Source organism: Bombina bombina, chromosome 5, assembly GCF_027579735.1.
Source record: "Bombina bombina isolate aBomBom1 chromosome 5, aBomBom1.pri, whole genome shotgun sequence".
NCBI lineage: Eukaryota > Metazoa > Chordata > Amphibia > Anura > Bombinatoridae > Bombina > Bombina bombina.
The window spans coordinates 338199190-338224854 of record NC_069503.1 but is presented as its reverse complement, the minus strand read 5'-3'; the positions used below and the strand labels follow the sequence as shown (position 1 = coordinate 338224854).

General features: G+C 34.9%; 1 protein-coding gene across 1 annotated transcript in view; it reads right to left on the bottom strand.

The window, feature by feature from the left end:
* The window catches only part of ITGB8 (integrin subunit beta 8), a 136437-nt gene that overhangs the window by 80870 nt on the left and 29902 nt on the right, over positions 1–25665 (bottom strand). Inside the window, exons 4-8 of the mRNA XM_053715722.1 lie at positions 24184–24430; positions 10868–11030; positions 6852–7010; positions 1558–1653; positions 1374–1463 (exon numbers count right to left, since the gene is read on the bottom strand). Coding sequence (XP_053571697.1) covers positions 1374–1463; positions 1558–1653; positions 6852–7010; positions 10868–11030; positions 24184–24430 — 755 coding nt within the window. The remainder of the gene's footprint in view (positions 1–1373; positions 1464–1557; positions 1654–6851; positions 7011–10867; positions 11031–24183; positions 24431–25665) is intronic.

The window sequence follows — 25665 nt, the reverse complement described above, 5'->3', positions numbered from 1 at the left end:
CTTGTGTGTCAAGAGATCTATTGTTAGGTGTAACTGTTAAACGGTTTAACACTAAAGCCCATCTCTGCAGCATAGGATCTATGGCAAGTATTTTGGGACCATCAACAAATCCAGCTAGTGGTATTGAGAATTTGGATAGCCCAAAATCAATAAGGGTGATATATTTTATTGTTGTGGTCTCTAGCTAAAGACTCTAATCACAACTGTCAATAAAACTTCTATAATCTTCTTAAGCAAATATTACACTTATTTTATAAAGGTTCTATCTAGTTTCAACCCAATGTAAAGAAATCCAGTATTCTGGTAGGCTGTACTATTCAACCTTTACATGTTAACACTTCTCTATTGTGAAGATATTGTTATTGCCAGTTATATTAAACCATTTCTTTCTTGCTGCATGTCTTACTAATTAATTCTAGCAATTTTACATTATTTCAGAGGAACTCAGCTTTATTTTAAACTTCTTTTCTCATACCTTAAAGAACCAAAAATAATTGGAGAAAATGTTATCATAAGTGTATGAGTGTAAAACGTGCATTGAGTGGGAAACTGTACTAAGATCTGTTTCTGGTACTTGAGGAAGATTGCAGAGGAGTTGTATTATCTGATCATAGGCCTTGAATGAAAGCTTTTTAATCTCTTAGACAGCTGTTCTGTGAGCCCCAAGTCTAAATTTGTCAACTTTTCTGCATTTATTTTTTATAGTTTCTTCCCTTCTGTATTTTTCACTTTCCCACTTAGGGTTTCTTCTTCTCAATAGTCTGCACTTTACTTGAAGTGCTGCATACAAAGGGCTAGATTTATTAAAGCCCTACGGCTGCAAGTTCTCACAAGAACTTGCTCACCGTCATTTATCAAGCAGCGTTCACCAGACCGCCGCTTCCCTAACCTCTTCGCCACCTCTAAGGTGGCGAAATTCAATCTCCTCGGTCTAGTCAGACCGAGGAGATTGACAGCTCCTACCAGCACGTGATTGGCTGTGCACGGGCAGGGGGCGGGATTGCACGTGAGCGCAAAATTGCGCTCGTGTGCAATGGCGAATACTTGCGGGTAATTTCGCCCCGCCACAGACGAGCTGAGGCGTACAGGGGAACGTATACGCGCCCCTGTCCGCCTCAGCTTTGATAAATCCAGCCCAAAGTAATGCTATGTTTATTATATGTAAAGTAAACTGCACACACTAAATGCAAACACTAATGCAAAGTTTCATAATCAGTTTTAGTATATTTCCAGATTCATAGCATTAGTAAACAATTTATTCTTTAGATGTCAAATGTATCAACTTAAATGTATGAAACCTAGTGAACAGTTAAAAGGTGTCAGGTCAAAAATTCTGTCACCACAATTGGTTAAATAATAATGATGGCACTGACCTCATATGCATCAACCACCAACTCTTTCAGGTTTGCAGCACTTGATTCCATCTTTTTTGCAACAGTCCCTGGTAATAATGGTGACAGATCCTAGAAAGAGTGCAATAAGGGTGATATATTTAGTGGATTTTTTTCTGACAATTTTAAAATTGAACAACAACAAAAAAATGTCATATCATATTACCTTATACCAATGGAACTGTCTTCCCTGAACTGCAAAAACTCCATTAATATGGTGGTCTATCAGTTTTTCTCCAAGCTGTCCTAAAGTTGGGTGTTCCTGGTAAAAAAGAATATACATAAATATTCAGGAATGTAAAAAAAATATTATTATTATTTTAATATTAATGCCACAGTGTAACATAATGAAAGACAAGGGTGTTATGTTATCTATAAATAACTGTGTGACCGTTGAATCAGCTAAGAATGTACAGTACATTATTTTATAACAAGCTTGTACAATGCTAAACCATCTTGTAGTACATGGTGATGATGCCCATATGACATTAAAATATAATACAATATTTTACTCAATGATAAAGTAGATTAGGTTGAAAGAAGATTTAAAAAATCCATGGAGTTAAAGCATATTTATAGCTAGAGATTAAACCTCCTTTCCTCTAGATTTAAAGTGTGACATCTTGTCACAGACATATTCTAGGAATAAACAGTGCTCCTGCCAAATTTTGTTTGTGAATTTATTTATATAAAGTAATCATGTTACCTCTCATGCACCTGTTTTGCAGACCCAATTTGGATAATCTCTCCTCATAGCATAAATCCATCATTAGCTTAGTTACATAGGTGTAGAATGTTGCATTCTTATTTTCCATCCATGCCCATTTTATACTCGCTGATATCTTATTTGCCTTAGAAGCCGCTGCCTGTCATTGAGCACTTCTTTTTAGTTTGTTGTCTACAAATACCCGAAAGTCCTAGTCCACCTCTGTTTCCCATGCTTATTTTGTTTCTAAAATGTTAAATCTTACATTTATCAGCTTATTCTTTCAGTTTATACAAATCCCCTTCCAGAGCAATGCTGCTCTAACATAATAACCTTACACATTTAAAGGACCAGTCAGCCCAGTAGATTTGCATAATCAACAAATGCGAGATAACAAGACAATGCAAGTCTGAACTTCAAATGAGTAGTGGATTTTTTTCTGACAATTTTAAAAGTTATGTCTATTTCCACTCACCCTGTACAATGTGACAGCCATCAGTCAATCACCAATGCATACATGTACCATGTGACAGACATCAGCCAATCAAAAATCCATACACGTTTATTCTGTGAATTCTTGCACATGCTCAGTAGGAGCTGGTAACTCAAAAAGTTTAAATATAAAAAGACTGTGCACATTTTGTTAATGGAAGTAAATTGGAAAGTTGTTTAAAATTGCATGCTCTATCTGAATAATGAAAGTTTAATTTTGACTTGAGTGTCCCTTTAATCCTGATTTTATGAAAGCATTAAAAATAAACATATTTCAAAGTTTTAAATAACAAGGACAACATTAATATATTTTGTGATCTGTTATTAAAAATGTAGATCTCTGTATAAGTGTAATGAATTAAATGCTCAGTATGATCATTTTCTAAGGGCTCCATTTAAAAAAATCTATGAATGCATGAGCTAACTTGCAGCCAATAATTAAGTGGTCTGATGACCGCTGCTTCCTAACCTATATACTCCAACTCTCAGCTGGCGGTTTGCAATTACCCCAGACTTGTACTACCAGGGTGATTGACAGACCCTGCTTGTGGGTAATTGACTGAAGCAGCGTTGCACAAGCAGTGGCTAGCGCAATGATAAATGCAGGCAGCATATTGGAGCCCACTATTCATGATGCCGGAGGGACAGGTTCGGAGATGTCCACCCGGCATTTTTAAATCTGGCCCTAAGGAACATTAAAGCGCTTTTTTTTTTTTTTTTTTTAAACAACAAACAACAACTGCTCTATATTGGTCTACCTTTAAACTAAGAGATTAACCTCTAAACAAGGTTGGGACATTCCATGCCTTCCTGCAAACATTGTGCCTTAAAAACATAACAGCGTCATGGAATGTCCTAACTTCTGCGGCACCCCTGCACCCCCCCGTAAAACTTACACACATTGATCCGAAGCAGGGACTTGCCTAGCAATGCAGGCAGTTTCCCCGGCAGCCAATCAGAGCTGTTGGTGTCATGTGATGGCAGTGACAGGCAATCACTGATACAATGTGACAACCAATGATTGGAATCATTGGCTGTCTGCATTTTCCTCTAATTCTTTCTTTCCTCTGTGCGACCTGAGGAAGAGAGATCACTCCTGCAAAGTGCCCTAAACTGTTCTATACATGTCTAAAAAAAGAAACTTTTATTTAAAAACAAAATTAACCCTTAAGGTGTAGATCACAGTGTTATTGCTGTGATCCCTCTAATCAGTAAGTGGGAAGTGGAATTGGGGGAAAGTGGGATTGGGGGGGGAGTGGGATTAGGGGGAAGTGGGTGGGTTGAGGGAGTAAGTGTTAAGAAGGAGTTTTAAAAAATGAACCCTTTCAGTACTGTTTAGATTAGTGTGTCACATTCCATATATGAAGACTGAAACGGACAGGCCCCATATTCTCCCCGATAACTTCCTAAAACCCCATAAAACCTGTACATGGTGAGTATATTGCTGTACTTGTGGGACATTACAGAATACAAATATGGGTGTTTTACATCAATAAAACCTATCATGATTAAGATATTCTTAATTAAAAAATGTGTGTGCGTGTAGGAAACAAAATATTTCTTAATTTCTCACACTTTCAAATTAATTTTTTTCTTCTTTCATGATTCAGATAGAGCAAGTACTTTTAAACAACTTGAAAGGATACCTAGGTAGACTCACAGGCCGCTGACTGGTGGCTGCATATATATGTCTCAGGTTATTGGCTCCCCCAATGCATTCAGCTAGCTCGCACTAGTGCATTGCCACTTCTTCAACAATGGATACCAAGAGAATGAAGCAAATTAGATAAAAGAAATTAATTGAAAAGTTGTTAAAAATAATATTCTCTATTTGAATCATGAAAGAAAATTTTGGGGTTTCATGTCCCTTTAAGGCATTAAAAACAAAATACAAATGGTACCTTGATAGCCTAGTAAAGGTAGACATGAAAGAATTTATAGTTCCAAAAAGTAAACAATTTTTCACTTAAGTTATAAAAAAAAAAACACAACCGGAAAAAAAAGCCTGCCAACATTGGGTTAAAAAAAAAACCCCGGAAAAAAAGCCTGCCAACATTGGGTTAAAGGGACAGTCTAGTCAAAATTAAACTTTCATGATTCAGATAGGGCATGCGATTTTAAACAACTTTCCAATTTACTTTTATCATCAAATTTGCTTTGTTCTCTTGGTATTCTTAGTTAAAAGCTAAACCTAGGTAGGTTCATATCTCAGTGCATTTTGACAGATTTCACTGCTAGACAGCGCTAGTTCATGTGAGCCATACAGATAACATTGTGTTGACACTACAATGCAAGTCTGTCAAACGAACTGAAATAAGGGGGCAGTCTGCAGAGGCTTAGATACAAGGTAATCACATAGATAAAAGTATATTATTATAACCGTGTTGGTTATGCAAAACTGGGGAATTGGTAATAAAGGGATTATCTATCTATTTTAAAAAATAAAAATTTTGGAGTAGACTGTCCCTTTAAATATTTAGGTTAAAATGATGGTAAACTTTAACTAATCAAATACCATATATTTAATCTTTGCCATTAAAAAATGTATATGTGTACCTTTTCTGTTTTTAATCCATCTGTTAAAGGGTTAGCTTAGTGCATATAGTAATGCTTCTATGTTATGCCGGCCCACTTGGATGAACGCATTATTTTTTTAATGACAATTCTAGTGAACATCCAATCAACATGTGTTTCATTTGACAATCTTGAAGTCCAGCCCCTTTAAAGTCCTTAGAAAGCCTATGTAGAGAGTGGGTTTGACTGCTCTATACATCACAGCCCAGCCAAAAGAGGAAAGGAAGGGGGTGGAGGAACGGACAAAACCAATTAGGATTATAAATCTTTTATTATAATATATATAATTGAAAAAGGCAGGCACTCTCACTTAATCGTCAGTTACCAGTGTGCCAAACTTAGAAAATTACATCTCAAAAGAACCCATACAGAAGTTGTGGTAGGGAAGCGGCACTTACTGGATTTGAAATTTAAAGCAAACAACTTTTTATTTTTTACACTACTGTGACGTTTCGGGGTCGCAACCCCCTTCCTCAGTCTGAGGACCATTTATAAAGACAGCATCTACTCTATTTTATAAAACTTAACTTTTATTCAAAAACGAATCATATATAGTCCCATGACGTTACGGTGCCTGACTGGCACCTTTCTCAAATGGATTTACCCAGCAAGCAGGTAGATTGTATATCCTGGCATCCAGGAAGTCTGTTAAAAAAAGGAGGAATGCAGCAGCCTTATATACCCGATTTGGCATCAAGTTCACAAATGAGCAAACGCCGTTTTTGGCTCCAGGCGCGAGTGTCCGTGTGGCCATGTTTGCGTCATGCTCTCAACCAACTACCCATCTCTGGTGAAGGGAAAACCCACATGGCTAATTAGCATACGTTGTACTGCGCATGTCACTGCGGTGGAAGGAAAATAACAACTTGTGATCACTGCAGCATTCTGAGGTTAAAAAATGCATATGTAAAGAAAACAAATGCACAAAAAAATCACGCAATGTACACGGTATCGATCAGGAAAGGTAGTAAATGTATAAACATGTAGGCAAAAAGACGTGGATGTCTAGATGTGTATGGAGGGATATTTGGAGACCCATGAATCTCCTTTTCTTCAAATTTATGTCATGGCACTGGCAATCGAAACTGGCAGACAGATCCCAATGCGGTGAAGAATAAGAACCAAATAAGCAAGTATATACAGAAACACTTAGAATAACCACATAAGGATGGTATAGGAATCATCCAATGAAAGGACCAAAGTCCATCTTAACATTGAGCCCCCTCGGTTCCACTGTGTCTAGACTCGAGTGTATATCCATTTAGTCTCGAGTTGTAGCAGTTGTCTCCCTCGGTCACCCCATCTTGTCAGGGGGAGATATGATCGATGATCATAGTTCTGAGGCTGGAAACACTGTGTTTGTTTAGGGCAAAACATAATGGACTATTTATGATTCGTTTTTGAATAAAACTAAGTTTTATAAAATCCAGTGAGTGCTGTCTTTATAATTGGACTTTGTGTATCATTTGATACAGCACCCTGGTACTTGCTTAGAGTGCAGGCCCTCACTTTGGACACTATATATATATATATATATATATATATACATACACACTTTTTAAAAAATAATTATGTGTTTTTACTTGCAAATTAAAATATATTCATTGCAAAATTCTAATAGTCTGAAATTTACCATCACTTTAATATATTAACTTTGGCGATAGTGTAAGACACGTCTTATTCCTTACCATATCAGTTGACCTGCTGTAAACATTGTCCTTAAGATGGCATCGACCATCATTAGGAATAACAATACCAGCTAATTTGCTATCATATGTTAAATGAGAGGTTTGATCCGTCATCACAATAAGTAAACGCTTTGCTTCTTTACGCCAACCAATATCTTTCTGAAACAAGAAACATGTTAATCACACACAATGAATTGACTAATTTCACTTATTCCAAAAGGGCTAATTCTAGCTAAATATGTAATATATAAGCATTCAGGGATATTTATTGACTGGCATGATCTGACTAAACCTGATATGGCTCAGAACATGTTGCATTCAGTCTTCACCTATAATCCCATTTTATAAATTATGTTCACCTCTCCATTCTCGATTTCTCTTTCATTTATCTCCCCTTCAATTTTCTTCCTATCTCTCAACATTTTCTGCTTTATATCCTTTCTATGACATTATCTCTTTTTTTATCTTCTCCCTTTTCCTAATTCAAGCTCCTTGCCTCATTTTCATCTGAGCATTGAATTTCCCTGAGCTATTCAATTTAAGGCAGCCAAAGTGGTTAAATGATATTTAAAACGAGAGTGGAAAATCTCTTCCCCCACAGACAGCTTGCACACACACCTAAAATAAACAGCAGAAATACCCAATTTATACCCTACACTGAAATGCCAGCAACTAGTGGCACACCTTAAGGAGATGCCTGTTCTGCTTGTAATAGACACTACTATAAAGAAGATTATGCACAGATACAGATACTGATCTAAAATGCAGTATACTTTGTTTTTAAACTTACTTTGAAGCTACACAATTTAGCACTGTTAACACCCACTGAAATGGGCTGAGAAGGCAGGAAAAGCAGACACCTCCCCCACCCCCTGCAATTGAAAATACCTATTATATAAACAAGAGAATGCTGGAATCTGTAGACATCAGTATACATCTAAAACGTTGGGGCTTGGTTAGGAGTCTGAAAATCAGCACAATGTTATTTAAAAATAAGCAAAACTATACATTTTTACAAAAACACTCCCAGATGGGCTATATAAATGGATCATCTACTAAACATTTATGCAAAGAAAAATCTAGTGTACAATGTCCCTTTAATGTAACACCAGCCATAATCTAAAGCAAATACCTGCTCTAATTAAGAATGATATATAGACAAAAGTATTTGGTATTAGTGCTATAAATGAGTAGCAACTGTGAAAAATATTTCACTTTTTTTTGTTCACTAAAGCTATATCCTCTTGACACCTACTTTTTATTTTAATCAAAGGATCAATCATTATTTTATAAACTGACATTGCATTCAATAAAAGTGATATCTCAGCAAGTGTTATAGAATTATAATGGGCATTATAAAAAGATTCACTAGTAATAATCTGAAAATTGAATATAGTCACTCAATCAGTTGTATATTTAATTGTTCTTTTTTGCCAGTATTATGCACTTAAAGGGACAGTCTACATCAGAATTTGTATTGTTTAAAAGATAGATAATCCCTTTATTACCCATTCCCCAGTTTTGCATAACCAACACAGTTACATAAATACACTTTTTACCTCTGTGATTACCATGTATCTAAACCTCTGCAGACTGCCCCTTATCTCAGTGCTTTTGACAGACATGCAGTTTAGCCAATCAGTGCAGACTCCTAAATAACTCCACGGGAGTGAGCACAATGTTATCTATATGACACACATGAACTAGTACTGTCTAAATGTGAACAACTTTCAAAATGTTCTGAGCTAAGAGGCGGTTTTCAATGATTTAGAAATTGGTTTGAGCCTACCTAGGTTTAGCTTTTCAAAAATACCACCAAGGGAACAAAGCAAATTTGATGATAAAAGTAAATTGGAAAGTTGTTTAAAATTGCATGCCCTATCTGATTCATGAAAGTTTAATTTTGACTAGACTGTCCATTTAACAACAAGCAACATAATTCTAGATATTAAAAAGACTTCAAACACTTCTTGTGTTTCTGTAAAAGTTGTGCTCTGTCCCTCTCTCCTTAAGAAGCCACAAAGCAAATTTAGTAACCGGCAAATTAAATCTAGTTGAGGTAATTTGCAATATTTTAATACCTAGGTTACAGATTTTGCTTATTGTCCTCTCTAGGGAGTGTGGGACACAATTTTTACTCAAACTCAACAGGAGTTTAATATCTCTTAGTGCATTTGAGGTTTTTTCTTAGTATCCACATTAATATCCCGATATATCTATTCCCACATATTTAGTTTATTTAAAGGGCCACTAAACCCAAAATCTTTCTTTCATGATTCAGATAGAGAATAGAAATTTAAACAACATTACAATTTACTTCCATTATTTATTTTGCTTCATTTTTTCAATATCCTTAGTTGAAGAAAAAGCAATGCACATGGTGAGCCAATCACACGAGGCTTCTATGTGCAGCAACCAATCAGCAGCTAGTGAGCATATCTAGATATGCTTTTCATCAAAGAATATCAAGAGAATAAAACAAATTAGATAATATAAGTAAATTAGAAAGATGTTTAAAATTGCATTCTCTTTCTAAATCATAAAAGAAAAATTGTGGGTGGCATGTCCCTTTAAGGGGCAACTTAATTGACTATTAGTTATATCTGCAGTGTCTTCTGCAGCATATTAAATAAAAAGGCTAAAATAAGTGCATGTTTAAAAGGCTTTTTGTATATATAACTAATGCTTTTTTTTTCTTTATTCCCCCCCCCCCTACACCTTCATATGAATTCATGCACATATTCCACTGCATGAAATACACACTGGGGCCGATTTATCATTTGTCTGGCAGACATGATCCGCTATAGTTCTGGTGAACTGCTTGTGCAATGCCGCCCCTGCAGATTCGCAGACAATCGCCCGTTAGCAGGGGGTGTCAATCAACCCGATCGTATGAGATTGGGCGGATTGATGTCTGCCGCCTCAGAGGAGGCGTACGAGTTAAGACTGCTGCTTCTTAACTCCTGTTTCCGGCGTGCCTGAAGGTTCGCGCGGAAACAGAGGTTTGCGGCCCCATTCTGGCTGTGATTAATCGTCCCCACTGCCCCTATGGCCTTATGTTTTAGAATATTTTATTATTGCACTATTTTCTTTGCATAAATCTATATGGTTAAAGGGACATGAAACCCAAAATTTTTATTTCATAATTTACGTAGAACATACAATTTTAAACAATTTTCCAGTTTAATGCTATAATCAAATTTGTTTCATTCGCTTGGTATCATTTGTTGAAGGAGCAGTAATGCACTACAGGTTTCTAACTGAATACATGGGTGAGCCAATGACAATCGGTTTATATATGCAGCCACCAATCAGTAGGTTCTTTACTGCTCCTGAGCTTACCTAGATAAACCTTTCAGCAAAGGATAACAACAATAGAAGGATGCAAATTAAATAATAGATGTAAATTGGAAAGTTGTTTAAAATTGTATGCTCTGTCTAAATCATGAATGTCTAATTATGACTTTACTGCCCCTTTAAATACTTAAATAAATTCTGCAAGAGTCACAACACTGTACAGCTCAGTAGCAGGACAATGCATTGCAATTGCTAAGCAGATTTTATATATATCTTTATTTTTGCTGGGTTTAACAAAGCAAGATTATATGCCGACAGAATATGCTGTCGGCATTAAACATTGGACAAGCATATCTGGTGAAATGCTTGTGCAATGCCGTCCCTTGCACATTCGCAGCCAATCGGCTGTAGCAGGGGGTGTCAATCATCCCGATTGGATCGGATCAGGTTGATTGCAGTCATTTAAATTAAAGAGCAGCGTTCTTACGACCACTGCTTCTTGACGTTAGTTTCCAGCGAGTCAGAAACTTAGGGGGGTAGATTGCATCATCCGCTGCTTAATAAATCTACCCCATTGTATACATCTCAATGTGATTTAAATTTCAGATAAAGTCCCAATACATCCAGTTTATATTTCTGGGGTTTGATAAAGACTGAGCTAAACTTAAATATAATTGTATTTGTTAAAAAAAAAGGTAGTGCGCAGTTCCCACACTTACATGACAAACAGCTGCCTGCAGCATAGCGTCAAAGGTACCTTCAGGGTTGTCAATATTTCCAGAAAGTTTCTGTTTCACAACAATATTTTTGAATTCTGTAATATTTTCTGTTAGGGGCAGCACATGAATGTATCCATGGGGAGGCATGCAGTCTCGATAACCTCTGCACAGAAAAAGCAGAAAATTCATTGTAAGTAGTATTTATATAGCATAGATTGAGTGCAGTTATGAAAAGACAACACACATAAGATAGGGGAGAGCGCAGAAAGTATACAAGAAAAAAAAAAAAATAGGCATGTGCATTTGTTTAACTAATGCCTAATATTGCCGCTGGCAGAGACATTCAGCTATTTTTCGGCAATGGATTTAGAAATATAAAATAGCAACACATAAAGATCTGTGCAAATCCAGATCTTTGCGTGTTGCACTTTCACACAAAATAAACCTAAACCATAAATAGCTGAACACCACTACCCACTGCAATATTTGACAATAAATGTCACAAATCATGAACCAATAAAAAAGGACATATATGTGCAGCCACCAATCACCAGCTAGCTCGCAGTAGGGTATTAATGCTCCTAAGCCTACTTTGGTATTCTTTTCAACAAAGGATACCAAAGGAATGAAGCAAATTGGATAACAGAATTTTATTTGCAAAGTTGTCCCTTTAAGCACAGCCCAGGTCCCTAAAACATATAGAGCTAGATTACAAGTGATGCGCTAACTGTTGCATACAAGCGATATTGACTGTTTGCGTGTGACGGAAATAGCACTTGTATTACAAGTTGAAAGTAAATGTGATCCCAAGAGAGCAATCACATTTTATGCTTGTTGGGTTTGCAAGACTGAAGACCTTGCGTACAGGGCAGGGCATTAAAAAAATTGCCCTAAATTCAAAATAAATATATATAAAAATTACAGTTACACTCATATAAACACTATCTGATAAAAATGAGTCAAATTAATATAAAGAAAAGTTATACAGGTTCAAAGGTTTGTGGTATTTGACGATTTGTCTAAATATGTGTATGTGTTTTACTGTAAATATACTGTACATATTTCACATTCCAATGTTCTCGACTTACAGAAATATGTTATTTTTATTGTAACTATATAGAACAATATAGTATATATATATATATATATATATATATATATATATATATATATATATATATATATATATATATATATATATATATATATATATATATAATTGAAATAGCAGGTGTTCCAGCACTCCAACCTTGGTAAATCCCAAGTACCTGGGTGCAATCCTCAAAAGAACATATAAAATTGGTTTTAGGAATGAAGGGCACTCTCAGGGTTTGTGATAATTGCGTATCAGCAAAAACTTTCTTTTATTGTTCTTAATAGCAACATTTGTTAAAGGTCGACGTTTCGGCTTTCACAGAAGCCTTCATCAAGACGAATCACATCTCATACCGGCATCCAGCAGTGCTCACCAAGAAGAAAATATCGTATACTATATATATACAATATTTTCTTCTTGGTGAGCACGGCTGGATGCCGGTATGAGATGTGATTCGTCTTGATGAAGGCTTCTGTGAAAGCCGAAACGTCGACCTTTAACAAATGTTGCTATTAAGAACAATAAAAGAAAGTTTTTGCTCATACGCAATTATCACAAACCCCGAGAGTGCCCTTCATTCCGAAAACCAATTCTATATATATATATATATATATATATATATATATATATATATATATATATAAAGACAAAAGATAAATGAACCAGTAGAAATAATCCACTGAATCACTCCTGGGCGCTCACAGTCAAATAAAAGCTATGCCACAAGGTATATACTCTATACCCAGCACCTCATAAAGGTATATATATTTTCAGTAAGAAGTATCCAGCTGCCAAAACCCAAAATAGCAGAGGAGACCTATCACTCCTCAATAAAGAACATAAAAAGAAAGGGGCAGGGTGGCGCAGAAAACTCAAACTAAAAAATATATAATGAATAAATAAATAAAATATAATACAGTTTATAGTAAAATATTATAGCAATATAAAGTTATAAAAATATATATATATAAAATAAATAATATAATATATAGTGTATAGTGTAACAAATGTCCATAAGCTATAAGAAATCCTAAACGATCAGAGGTAATCAGGAGCACATCAAAATACGGAAAGCAAAGTCTTCAGATGTTAGTCCCCTATTAGATGTGCACTTACTTGAATGAACCTCAATCACATGAGGTAAAAATGTAGCACTTTCATAAAAGAGTGAGGCACTCCCTGTAGAAAAGATTGAATGATCCACTGGATCTCCCAGAGTGCAGGCTTCTGTATCTTGGAATATGGATAGTAGAATCCTCCAAATGTCCTCGTGCTCTCTTTAGTAAGTAGTAACTTCAAATTCCAGTGTTGGTGTCATATAAAGAGAACCAGAAAAGCAAACATAGTGTAAAACTGCTTTAATGGAACATAAATGACACACAATAAGGTACACTCACATAGAAAACCTCAACTAATGAGGTATGAAGAGAGCACATAGATGTAATAAAGCTGCAGCCCAAGAATTCAATAGGTATCCCCAGTGGGAATCTTAGTTCAAAGGCAAATGCAGGCTCCACAGTTACAGAAGTATCAAACAATTCATACAACAGGTAATGTACCTTCCTTAAAAAATCTTACGCGTTTCGAAGGGTTAAATGAATTAAATTCCCTTCTTCATCAGAGATACAGGCTATTACAGGCCTCACCTATAAATAGTAAACCCAAAAGTAGTTACATTCTTCTTGAGATCCACCGCGGGAGGTTTGACACGCACGCCGGCATTTCCTGGGTCCGTGACACGCAAGGCGTACTTCCGGACATGCGCATATACCAGGACCTCTAGCTCAGGGTTAACTGTTGTCATAGATACAGACAACATAGATCCCTTAAAGATCGAGACAGCGGTTATGCCTGTATATGCGAGTCAATACCAAGCGGGGCAGACCATACTAAAACTACGCTAGAATCTATATAAAAACATTGGCATCTTTAAACTATGTAATATATTATATACACACATGCTATAATAACAAAATGAAAATACTTGTATATAGCAAGATAAATAATTCTTTCATACAAATATTATTTTACCTAAACAATTTTCATCAGAATAAAATCACATAAAATACTTAAAAGACTCCATAAAATATTACATTTATAAAAAGGGAAATTTCATAACACAGCATGTATTAAAAGGGATATATATCGATTAAAAGACATCATATAGAAATAACGGAAATATCAGTTTTTAGGTGTAGATTAAGAATAATAAAAATGTAAAATACAAATATATGTCTGTTAATAGACATATATAAATTGATTAAGTTTTATAATACTTAATATTTCTAAAAAGATACTATAAAATATAGATAGATATCAATTAAATAAACCTCAACCTAAAAATGGGGTCAAAATATGAAATACATAATAATAAAAAATCTATATATATATATATCGATATTAACGGTTAGAAAGCAGTTAAAAGTGGATCTATAGGAAAGCGGCAATATCTATATCCACATTTAGTCCAGCTGGGACCCTAATGTTGAATGCATGGATCCAATACGTCTCTCTTTGTCTAAGGAGAGTTTCCCTATTACCACCCCTAATTCCAGTATTGACATGTTCTAGGATCGTACCTCTCAGGCACTCAGGATTTTCATTGTGTATCCGTCTATAATGTTCGGACAGGTTATGGGATTTCAGACCTTCTTTAATGTTGGTCACATGCTCATAGAGCCGTTTTTTGTATGGTCTGGTCGTTCTCCCTATGTACTGGAGATTACAACTACATTGTAATAGATATACTACATATGTGGTTTTACAGTTGACAAGGTTTTTTATCCTACATTCCTTGCCATTTGAAGTGGAGGTAATACTCTTCGTAGGTTTTTTTCCATGGTACATTCTCTCACATGATACACAATTCAATCTATTACATCTATAAAATCCTATAGATTCCTTACTTAGCCAATTCTCCTTTCTTTTTGTATCTTTCAATAGACTTGGGGCTATAATGGTTTTTAGGTTTCTATTCCTTCTAAAGATACAGGTCGGTTTAATCCCTATCTTATCCCTCAATAGATCATCCTTCTGAAGGATGTACCAATGCTTTTTCAGGATCTGTTTAATACCTTCTGATCCTTCATTGTAGGTAGAGATAAAACAGGTTTTATTTTCACCAGATTCTTTTTCTCTATCTGGTATTAAAGGGCCAGATATGTCTTTAGGCCTGAATTTCTCTTCTACCTTATTATACGCCTTTTCAATCCATTTCTTTTTGTATCCTTTTTCCAGGAATTTTTTAGTCAATTTATCTGCTTCTATTGTATAATCATCATAGTCTGTACAGTTCCTTCTTATTCTTTCCATTTGTCCCACCGGGATATTCTTTATCCAGGACACATGGTGGCCACTGGAAGCATGAATGTACCCATTACTATCTGTTTCTTTTGTAAATAGTCTTGTTTTTATGGTACTATCTTGATGAAATAAGGTAAGGTCCAGAAATTCTATTTCCTCCTTGTTATGTTTTTCAGTGAACTTAAGATTCATGTCATTAACATTGAGATGTTTGAAGAATTGGGTCAGGGAATCTTCCCCTCCCTTCCATATCAAAACTATATCATCAATGAATCTTAGCCAGATTACAACATTATCATAGAATGGGTTATTATGCCATACATATTTTTCCTCCCAAAATCCCATGTACAGGTTGGCGTAGCTAGGGGCAAATTTAGTGCCCATAGCTGTTCCGCCAACCTGTACATAATAGTCATTTTCAAATAGGAAATAGTTTTTTTCCAAAAAAAATTCGATTGCTTCTTTCAAAAATATCTGTTTATTTAATGCCAGATTTGTGGAAGTATCTAGCCAGTATCCTACTGCTTCAATCCCCAATTTATGTGGGATATTTGTGTACAGGGCTGTTACATCGATTGTAGCCCAAATGTAGTCTGCTTCCCATTTAATCTTGGTTATCTTAGATATAGTATCAGGGGTGTCTTTAATATAGGATTTTACTTTTGATACTATGGGTTGTAAATAATGATCCACATATTCAGATAGTGGGGAAGTTAAAGAGTCAATTCCAGCAATAATTGGTCGACCCGGAAGGTTCTGTATGTCTTTGTGGACCTTAGGTAAATGATAGAATATTGCCGTTTTAGGCTCCCTTCTATCCAGAAACATGAATTCATCGTTGTTTAAAATCCCCTCATGTTTGGCAAGATTGAAAGATCAATCAAATAAAGTAGAAAACAATACTATTCTTGAAAAGGAGGATTTAGATACTTTGTGCATCCTGGAAGAATTAGAGACCAGTGGGGGTCAGAATGTGGGGGAATCTGAATTGGAGGAAAATAACAAAATAATTTACAAACAATTTTCGACATTAAAGTTACCCTCCAATTTCTATCCACTAAGCTCTAAGGGTCATTATATTTCGGTTTTTGAAACCCTTGTTGGTCAGGAATTTGATGAATACTGCAAGAACTATAGAATTAGACATGACAACCTCAATAAAAAGGAAAAGGAGGAAATTAAAATTCTTTCTGAAAATGCTGGGATTGTGATAAGAGAAGCCGATAAGGGCGGTGGAGTGGTGATTCAAAACAGGGAGATATATGTAAGAGAGGCTAAAAGACTTCTTGATGATCATACTACCTATAGGAAACTCCAAAAAAATACCACTAGTACCTTTGTACAACAATACTCTCATTTGCTTGACAATGCCAAACATGAGGGGATTTTAAACAACGATGAATTCATGTTTCTGGATAGAAGGGAGCCTAAAACGGCAATATTCTATCATTTACCTAAGGTCCACAAAGACATACAGAACCCTCCGGGTCGACCAATTATTGCTGGAATTGACTCTTTAACTTCCCCACTATCTGAATATGTGGATCATTATTTACAACCCATAGTATCAAAAGTAAAATCCTATATTAAAGACACACCTGATACTATATCTAAGATAACCAAGATTAAATGGGAAGCAGACTACATTTGGGCTACAATCGATGTAACAGCCCTGTACACAAATATCCCACATAAATTGGGGATTGAAGCAGTAGGATACTGGCTAGATATCCACAAATCTGGCATTAAATAAACAGATATTTTTGAAAGAAGCAATCAAATTTATTTTGAAAAAAAACTATTTCCTATTTGAAAATGACTATTATGTACAGGTTGGCGGAACAGCTATGGTCACTAAATTTGCCCCTAGCTACGCCAACCTGTACATGGGATTTTGGGAGGAAAAATATGTATGGCATAATAACCCATTCTATGATAATGTTGTAATCTGGCTAAGATTCATTGATGATATAGTTTTGATATGGAAGGGAGGGGAAGATTCCCTGACCCAATTCTTCAAACATCTCAATGTTAATGACATGAATCTTAAGTTCACTGAAAAACATAACAAGGAGGAAATAGAATTTCTGGACCTTACCTTATTTCATCAAGATAGTACCATAAAAACAAGACTATTTACAAAAGAAACAGATAGTAATGGGTACATTCATGCTTCCAGTGGCCACCATGTGTCCTGGATAAAGAATATCCCGGTGGGACAAATGGAAAGAATAAGAAGGAACTGTACAGACTATGATGATTATACAATAGAAGCAGATAAATTGACTAAAAAATTCCTGGAAAAAGGATACAAAAAGAAATGGATTGAAAAGGCGTATAATAAGGTAGAAGAGAAATTCAGGCCTAAAGACATATCTGGCCCTTTAATACCAGATAGAGAAAAAGAATCTGGTGAAAATAAAACCTGTTTTATCTCTACCTACAATGAAGGATCAGAAGGTATTAAACAGATCCTGAAAAAGCATTGGTACATCCTTCAGAAGGATGATCTATTGAGGGATAAGATAGGGATTAAACCGACCTGTATCTTTAGAAGGAATAGAAACCTAAAAACCATTATAGCCCCAAGTCTATTGAAAGATACAAAAAGAAAGGAGAATTGGCTAAGTAAGGAATCTATAGGATTTTATAGATGTAATAGATTGAATTGTGTATCATGTGAGAGAATGTACCATGGAAAAAAACCTACGAAGAGTATTACCTCCACTTCAAATGGCAAGGAATGTAGGATAAAAAACCTTGTCAACTGTAAAACCACATATGTAGTATATCTATTACAATGTAGTTGTAATCTCCAGTACATAGGGAGAACGACCAGACCATACAAAAAACGGCTCTATGAGCATGTGACCAACATTAAAGAAGGTCTGAAATCCCATAACCTGTCCGAACATTATAGACGGATACACAATGAAAATCCTGAGTGCCTGAGAGGTACGATCCTAGAACATGTCAATACTGGAATTAGGGGTGGTAATAGGGAAACTCTCCTTAGACAAAGAGAGACGTACTGGATCCATGCATTCAACACTAGGGTCCCAGCTGGACTAAATGTGGATATAGATATTGCCGCTTTCCTATAGATCCACTTTTAACTGCTTTCTAACCGTTAATATCGATATATATATATATAGATTTTTTATTATTATGTATTTCATATTTTGACCCCATTTTTAGGTTGAGGTTTATTTAATTGATATCTATCTATATTTTATAGTATCTTTTTAGAAATATTAAGTATTATAAAACTTAATCAATTTATATATGTCTATTAACAGACATATATTTGTATTTTACATTTTTATTATTCTTAATCTACACCTAAAAACTGATATTTCCGTTATTTCTATATGATGTCTTTTAATCGATATATATCCCTTTTAATACATGCTGTGTTATGAAATTTCCCTTTTTATAAATGTAATATTTTATGGAGTCTTTTAAGTATTTTATGTGATTTTATTCTGATGAAAATTGTTTAGGTAAAATAATATTTGTATGAAAGAATTATTTATCTTGCTATATACAAGTATTTTCATTTTGTTATTATAGCATGTGTGTATATAATATATTACATAGTTTAAAGATGCCAATGTTTTTATATAGATTCTAGCGTAGTTTTAGTATGGTCTGCCCCGCTTGGTATTGACTCGCATATACAGGCATAACCGCTGTCTCGATCTTTAAGGGATCTATGTTGTCTGTATCTATGACAACAGTTAACCCTGAGCCAGAGGTCCTGGTATATGCGCATGTCCGGAAGTACGCCTTGCGTGTCACGGACCCAGGAAATGCCGGCGTGCGTGTCAAACCTCCCACGGTGGATCTCAAGAAGAATGTAGCTACTTTTGGGTTTACTATTTATAGGTGAGGCCTGTAATAGCCTGTATCTCTGATGAAGAAGGGAATTTAATTCATTTAACCCTTCGAAACGCGTAAGATTTTTTAAGGAAGGTACATTACCTGTTGTATGAATTGTTTGATACTTCTGTAACTGTGGAGCCTGCATTTGCCTTTGAACTAAGATTCCCACTGCGGATACCTATTGAATTCTTGGGCTGCAGCTTTATTACATCTATGTGCTCTCTTCATACCTCATTAGTTTTCTATGTGAGTGTACCTTATTGTGTGTCATTTATGTTCCATTAAAGCAGTTTTACACTATGTTTGCTTTTCTGGTTCTCTTTATATGACACCAACACTGGAATTTGAAGTTACTACTTACTAAAGAGAGCACGAGGACATTTGGAGGATTCTACTATCCATATTCCAAGATACAGAAGCCTGCACTCTGGGAGATCCAGTGGATCATTCAATCTTTTCTACAGGGAGTGCCTCACTCTTTTATGAAAGTGCTACATTTTTACCTCATGTGATTGAGGTTCATTCAAGTAAGTGCACATCTAATAGGGGACTAACATCTGAAGACTTTGCTTTCCGTATTTTGATGTGCTCCTGATTACCTCTGATCGTTTAGGATTTCTTATAGCTTATGGACATTTGTTACACTATACACTATATATTATATTATTTATTTTATATATATATATTTTTATAACTTCATATTGCTATAATATTTTACTATAAACTGTATTATATTTTATTTATTTATTCATAATATATATATTTTTTAGTTTGAGTTTTCTGCGCCACCCTGCCCCTTTCTTTATATATATATATATATATATATATATATATATATATATATATATATATATATATATATATATATATATATATATGTAGGTATTTGTATCTATTTTACATTATTATTTTATATCATCAGATATCTATTCTATAATCACGTTTGTAACACGTCCGTCGCTGTCGTCAGTTGCGCACGCATTCTCAAAAGAATGTTGGCTGCAGATTCCGAAAATTGGCAGGGTGGTGAAAGAATCCATTCTGAAAATGGCAGGGTGGATTCCGAAAATTGGCAGGATGGTGAAAGAATCCACCTTCAGTGGATTCTTCCACCACCCTGCCATTTTCGGAATCCATCGGGATGCAGCGTAGGCAAGTAGAGTATAAAAAAAAAAAAAAAACTACCCGCAATAAGTGTTAAAAAAAAACAACTAACCATCACGCAATAAGTAATTAAAAAATAAAAGAACCGCCCGCAATAAGTATTTTTTTTTTAAAAACGAACCACCCGTACAAACTATTAAGAAAAAAAAAAATATGCCCTTAAAAGGGCATTCATCTCTTTTTGAAATTGCCCAATGAACCCTAATAAAAAAAAACAACCCCCCCCCCCAAAAAACAAAACAAAAAAAAAACCTAACACTAAAGCCCCAAATAGGTACTCACAGTTTCAGAAGTCCGACGGAGAAGGTCTTCTTCCAGGCGGGTCCATCATCTTCATCTATAGCGAAGACAGCACGGAGCGGAGGTCCGGAGCGGTCTTACCAGATGTGGCAATCCTCGGCGAGGGTCATCTGTGGCGGTGTCGGCAGTCCTCAGCGGTGGTGGCGGTGGTCCTCGGCGGCAAGGAGAGTCTGCCGAACTTCTGAAACAGTGAGAACCTATTTGGGGCTTTAGTGTAAGGTTTATTTTTAATTTTTAGTTTTTTTAGATTAGGGTTCATTGGGCAATTTCAAAAAGAGCTGAATGCCAATGGGTAGTTTAGGTTTATTAGTGTTAGTTTTTTTTATTTTGGGGGGTTTGATGAGTGGGGGGTTTTACTGTTAGGGGGTACTTATTTTTAATGTAAAAGAGATTATTTATTTAGGGCAATGGCATACAAAAAGCCCTTTTAACGGCTATTGGTAGTTTAGTATTAGATTAGGGTTTTTTTTTTATTTTTTAGGGGGTGTTTTTTATTTTTTTCTGTATTTTTATTTTTTGTAGCTTGGGGGGTTGCATTTTTAATACATAGACTGCCATCTGGGCAGGCTTATCAACTAGTTTATAAATATATATATATATATAAATAACAGTCCAAATGTGAATCCGTAAAACAAGCGCAACCCAACGTGCACAAAAAGATTACTTCTAATGAAGTAAGTGCTCGAGCGGGAGCACTAAATATTACAACACTTTTAATCTAGCCCATAATGGGCTACCAAGAATAGTTGAAAATTCTAGATTACCTATCAGTAGAACATCATTTTTATATTCTTAGTAAAAACACATTCTTTATTATACAAAACAAAATACCAGAGCAATGTTTTTTCAGGAACACTTATCTGTTACACTAATATTTAGTTTTCATTGTCTTGCTAGTAAAGTGCACATCACATGAGGTATTTTTAGTCTCATGTCTTTTCATGATAGATAAAATGACTAGCACATTTGCTCTTGATGAAGTTATGTGTTTAACAGCCATTTCCAAACACCAAATTATTTCAAACTCACAGCACTTCAACTGCACTATACTCTGCTGCATTACCACATCACCGGAAGAATTACGTAACGCTTAGTAAAACAGTGACCTACCATTCATAACATATTTATTTTTTATTTTCAAGAACAGATGTCTTTTAAGACAACATTGGACTTTTATGAAGAAAAAAAAATTGATGTAAATATAGTCAATTCACATTAATCTTACACAATAATTAAGAAATAATGTCTGAAAAAACATGTGCGCTGTAAAATTATATATGACATAATTCTTTGTCTTAAGCATTCATTTAAAAACATACATAGCAAAAGAAAAATAGACCAGTAATCAGGGATTGCAACATGCAAGCAGCAAAATAAAATAGTTTATTCACACACCATTCTAGAATTAACCTTGGTATTCCAAAATTCCCTAAACCCCTAAAGAGAATGTAGTCCTTTTAGCATGATCCAAATAATATACATGCCCTCTTTTTATATTATTAAATAAAATCACATGATCCAAATAATATACATGCCCTCTTTTTATATTATTAAATAAAATCTTATCAAGCAACATCCGGTGATTGCTCTATCTTAGCAACAATGCTAAATTAGAGCAGGCTTGAGGGTGAGACAGAAAGGTAGAAATAGAATAGGGTAAAAGAGAAGAGAGAGAGAGAGAGAGAGAGAGAGAGAGAGAGAGAGAGAGAGAGAGAGAGAGAGAGAGAGAGAGAGAGAGAGAGAGAGAGAGAGAGAGAGAGAAAAAAGAGTGTAAAAGAGGAGAGAGTGAAAGATACATGGAGAGGAAGATAGATAGAGAGAGAGAGAGAGAGAGAGAGAGAGAGAGAGAGAGAGAGAGAGAGAGAGAGAGAGAGAGAGAGAGAGAGAGAGAGAAAAGAGTGTAAAAGAGGAGAGAGTGAAAGATACATGGAGAGGAAGATAGAGAGAGAGAGAGAGAGAGAGAGAGAGAGAGAAGATTGCAAAAGAGGAAGAGAGAGATGTAAGAGAGAGTGAGAGAGAGAGAGAAAAGAGGGCAAATGATGAGAGAGATAGAAGAGTGTAAAAGAGAAGAAGGTAAAAGAGGAGAGAGAGAGAAAGAGAAAAGAGTGTAAAAGAGGAGAGAGTGAAAGATACATGGAGAGGAAGAGAGAGAGAAAAGAGAGAAAGAAGAGGGCAAAAGAGGAAGAGAGAGATGAAAGAGAGAGTGAGAGAGAGAGAGAAAAGAGGGCAAATGATGAGAGAGATAGAAGAGTGTAAAAGAGAAGAAGGTAAAAGAGGAGAGAGAGAGAAAGAGAAAAGAGTGTAAAAGAGGAGAGAGTGAAAGATACATGGAGAGGAAGAGAGAGAGAGAAAAGAGAGAAAGAAGAGGGTAAAAGAGGAAGAGAGAGATGAAAGAGAGAGTGAGAGAGAGAAAAAAGAGTGCAAATGATGAGAGAGATAGAAGAGGGTAAAAGAGAAGAAGGTAAAAGAGGAGAGAGAGAGAGAGAGAGAGAGAGAGAGAGAGAGAGAGAGAGAGAAGAAAGAGAGAGATACTGTAAATGTGCACAGCACTCGAGTTTCCTAATGCTAACCCCCAAATGTTGATCTTGACCTGAAATCTGCATTGATGTTATCATACTCTATGTGCTATAGTACCAGTTGGAGATCTTATATTGTGCTCTTATAAAGGTCCTCTTATACCTTCAAGTAATTTTGAAGATCACAATCAATTAGACCACACATTATCAACTAGATATTGACCACAAGATAGGTACATTAAGACATTTGATACATGCTTAAAATTCTCATATATACAAGAAAAACTCATATGGGCCAAGCATCTGTGCTCAGACCAAAAAAATAATGGCGCAGCCCATGCCAACAATGGTGTCAACCCTTGTTGAGGATGATAGATTAGAGCAAAATAATAAATCATACTGAATATGTCATCATCAATATTTAAATGGAAAATCACAAATAAAACATATATACAATATATTGTCAGTTGAAAAAGCAATACAAATATTAATACCAATGTATACCTATTATGCCCCTGCCACATCTCTCTTTATTCCTTTCACATATGACTATTTTGTGTCTCCAAGCCAAATGATATGTTTTAGAATTTTATCTTTGTTTTACAATCAGGAGTATTTCTGGCATTAAATATGATAAGGTTATTAAACACCAATTCTTTTTCTTAAAACTGTCCCACACTCCCTAGAGGGATTAAAAAGCAAATTCTGTAGTCATGTTGCAAATGAAACAGCTGCTTTAGACTATTTGTACCATTTTGAAAATCTAGGAGTCTGGGACAAGCAGCACCATTTTGAAACAAAGGCAAGAGGTGTTAAATGCTCTTTTAATATATTTGTGAAAGGATGTAAACTTCTATGAAGATTTTTAAGTAAAGCATTAAAAAATATTCTACTAAATTATACACACAACATTTTGATAAGTAACTCAAATGCATACTTGTCTGTTTATAAAAAAAAGACAAAAAGTTAAAAACGTTTGAATTTATTCATAAAAAAATAATTAAAAAAAGAGCATAGCTGTAAATAGTGCAAAAATAAAGAAATAACCGTACCTGCATTGATTTTTAATTCTCTGTGGTTGAATACTGATATATGGTGTAACAGGCTTATCCACAAATGTTCCAAATCCAAATCTGATATTTTGGGAAAAATTTGCCATTTTTTGAGATAAATCAAATCCGATGGAATTCAATTTTTCAATACTGTCTTGCATTGAAGCAGAGACATCAACCAAATAATAAAAATCCACTGGGTATTTCTCTAAGCGGTGAACCCTTAATAGAAAATTTTTGCTAGCTCCTAAAAAAAAAAAAAAAAAAGTAAAATAATATCAATAATTTTATTAATATTAAAAATTAGGAAAAGAAAGCCTAGTAAACTAAATATAATGGGTGTAATAGAATAACTGAGTTCTAGGTTCAAAATATTCTTTCCGACTAGAGTTAATGTTAGAATAAATTATTTCTTAATAGAATACAAAAATCCACTGATTGGCTACATCCATACGCCAAAATATTAGTTTATTAGGCAAAAGCCAACATTTTCCAGATGTGGCTCTTACATAAATTTAAACTATAAAAGTATTTATAACATTTTCAGACCCATTTTATTTAAAGTGTTTTATGATTATGTAATTATTATCTGGATAACTATTCATGCAGTAATGTTAGAATACATAGAAAACAAATCTAGTATGGATGCATAAAGCTGCCCACTCACATTAGGGGAGTCATATTTTAATATATGTCTTTACTGATAACTTTTACTTTGTTCTAATTATGGGGAAAAGCAGTTGGAAGTACTTCTTATGGGGTTTCATGCAGTTTTCAGATCATATAGCATCCCAGTTCATTAGAAAACATTTGTCATTTGGTTTTTAAGTGGCTTTATACAACAGAAAAGTCACCAAAACTCTGAGAGCATTTGACAGCTGTATTCCAACCTCCTGTTTGGACTTATCTTATTTCAACAGCCATGTTTTCTTGAAACCACCTTTTGAGCAGTATGGTTTTATTTCAATGATGAATTTTTACACAGATCATGCAGTTCACATATTGATAATCACTCAATAGCTCAATAAAAAGATTAAAATGTATCCCTAATCACAATTATTAAACTATGAAATGTGTGCATCAAAATGTCAATTTATTATAGCAATTGCATGTTTAAATATTTTTTTTTTAATTTTAATTAAATCATTATGAAACGTATAAATGTGAAGCATAATTGGTATTGTATAAATGGCTATGTTTTAATTTATTTTCATTTGGCTGCATTAAAGGGATACTGAACCCAAATTTTTATTATTCATGATTCAGATAGAGCATGTAATTTTAAACAACTTTCTAATTTACTCCTATTATCATTTTTTCTTCATTCTCTTGGTATCTTTATTTGAAAAGCAAGAATGTATGTTCAGATGCCAGCCCATTTTTGGCTTACAACCTGGGTTGTTCTTGCTGATTGGTGGATAAATTCACCCATCAATAAACAAACACTGTCCAGGGTTCTGAACCACAAATTGGCTGGCACCT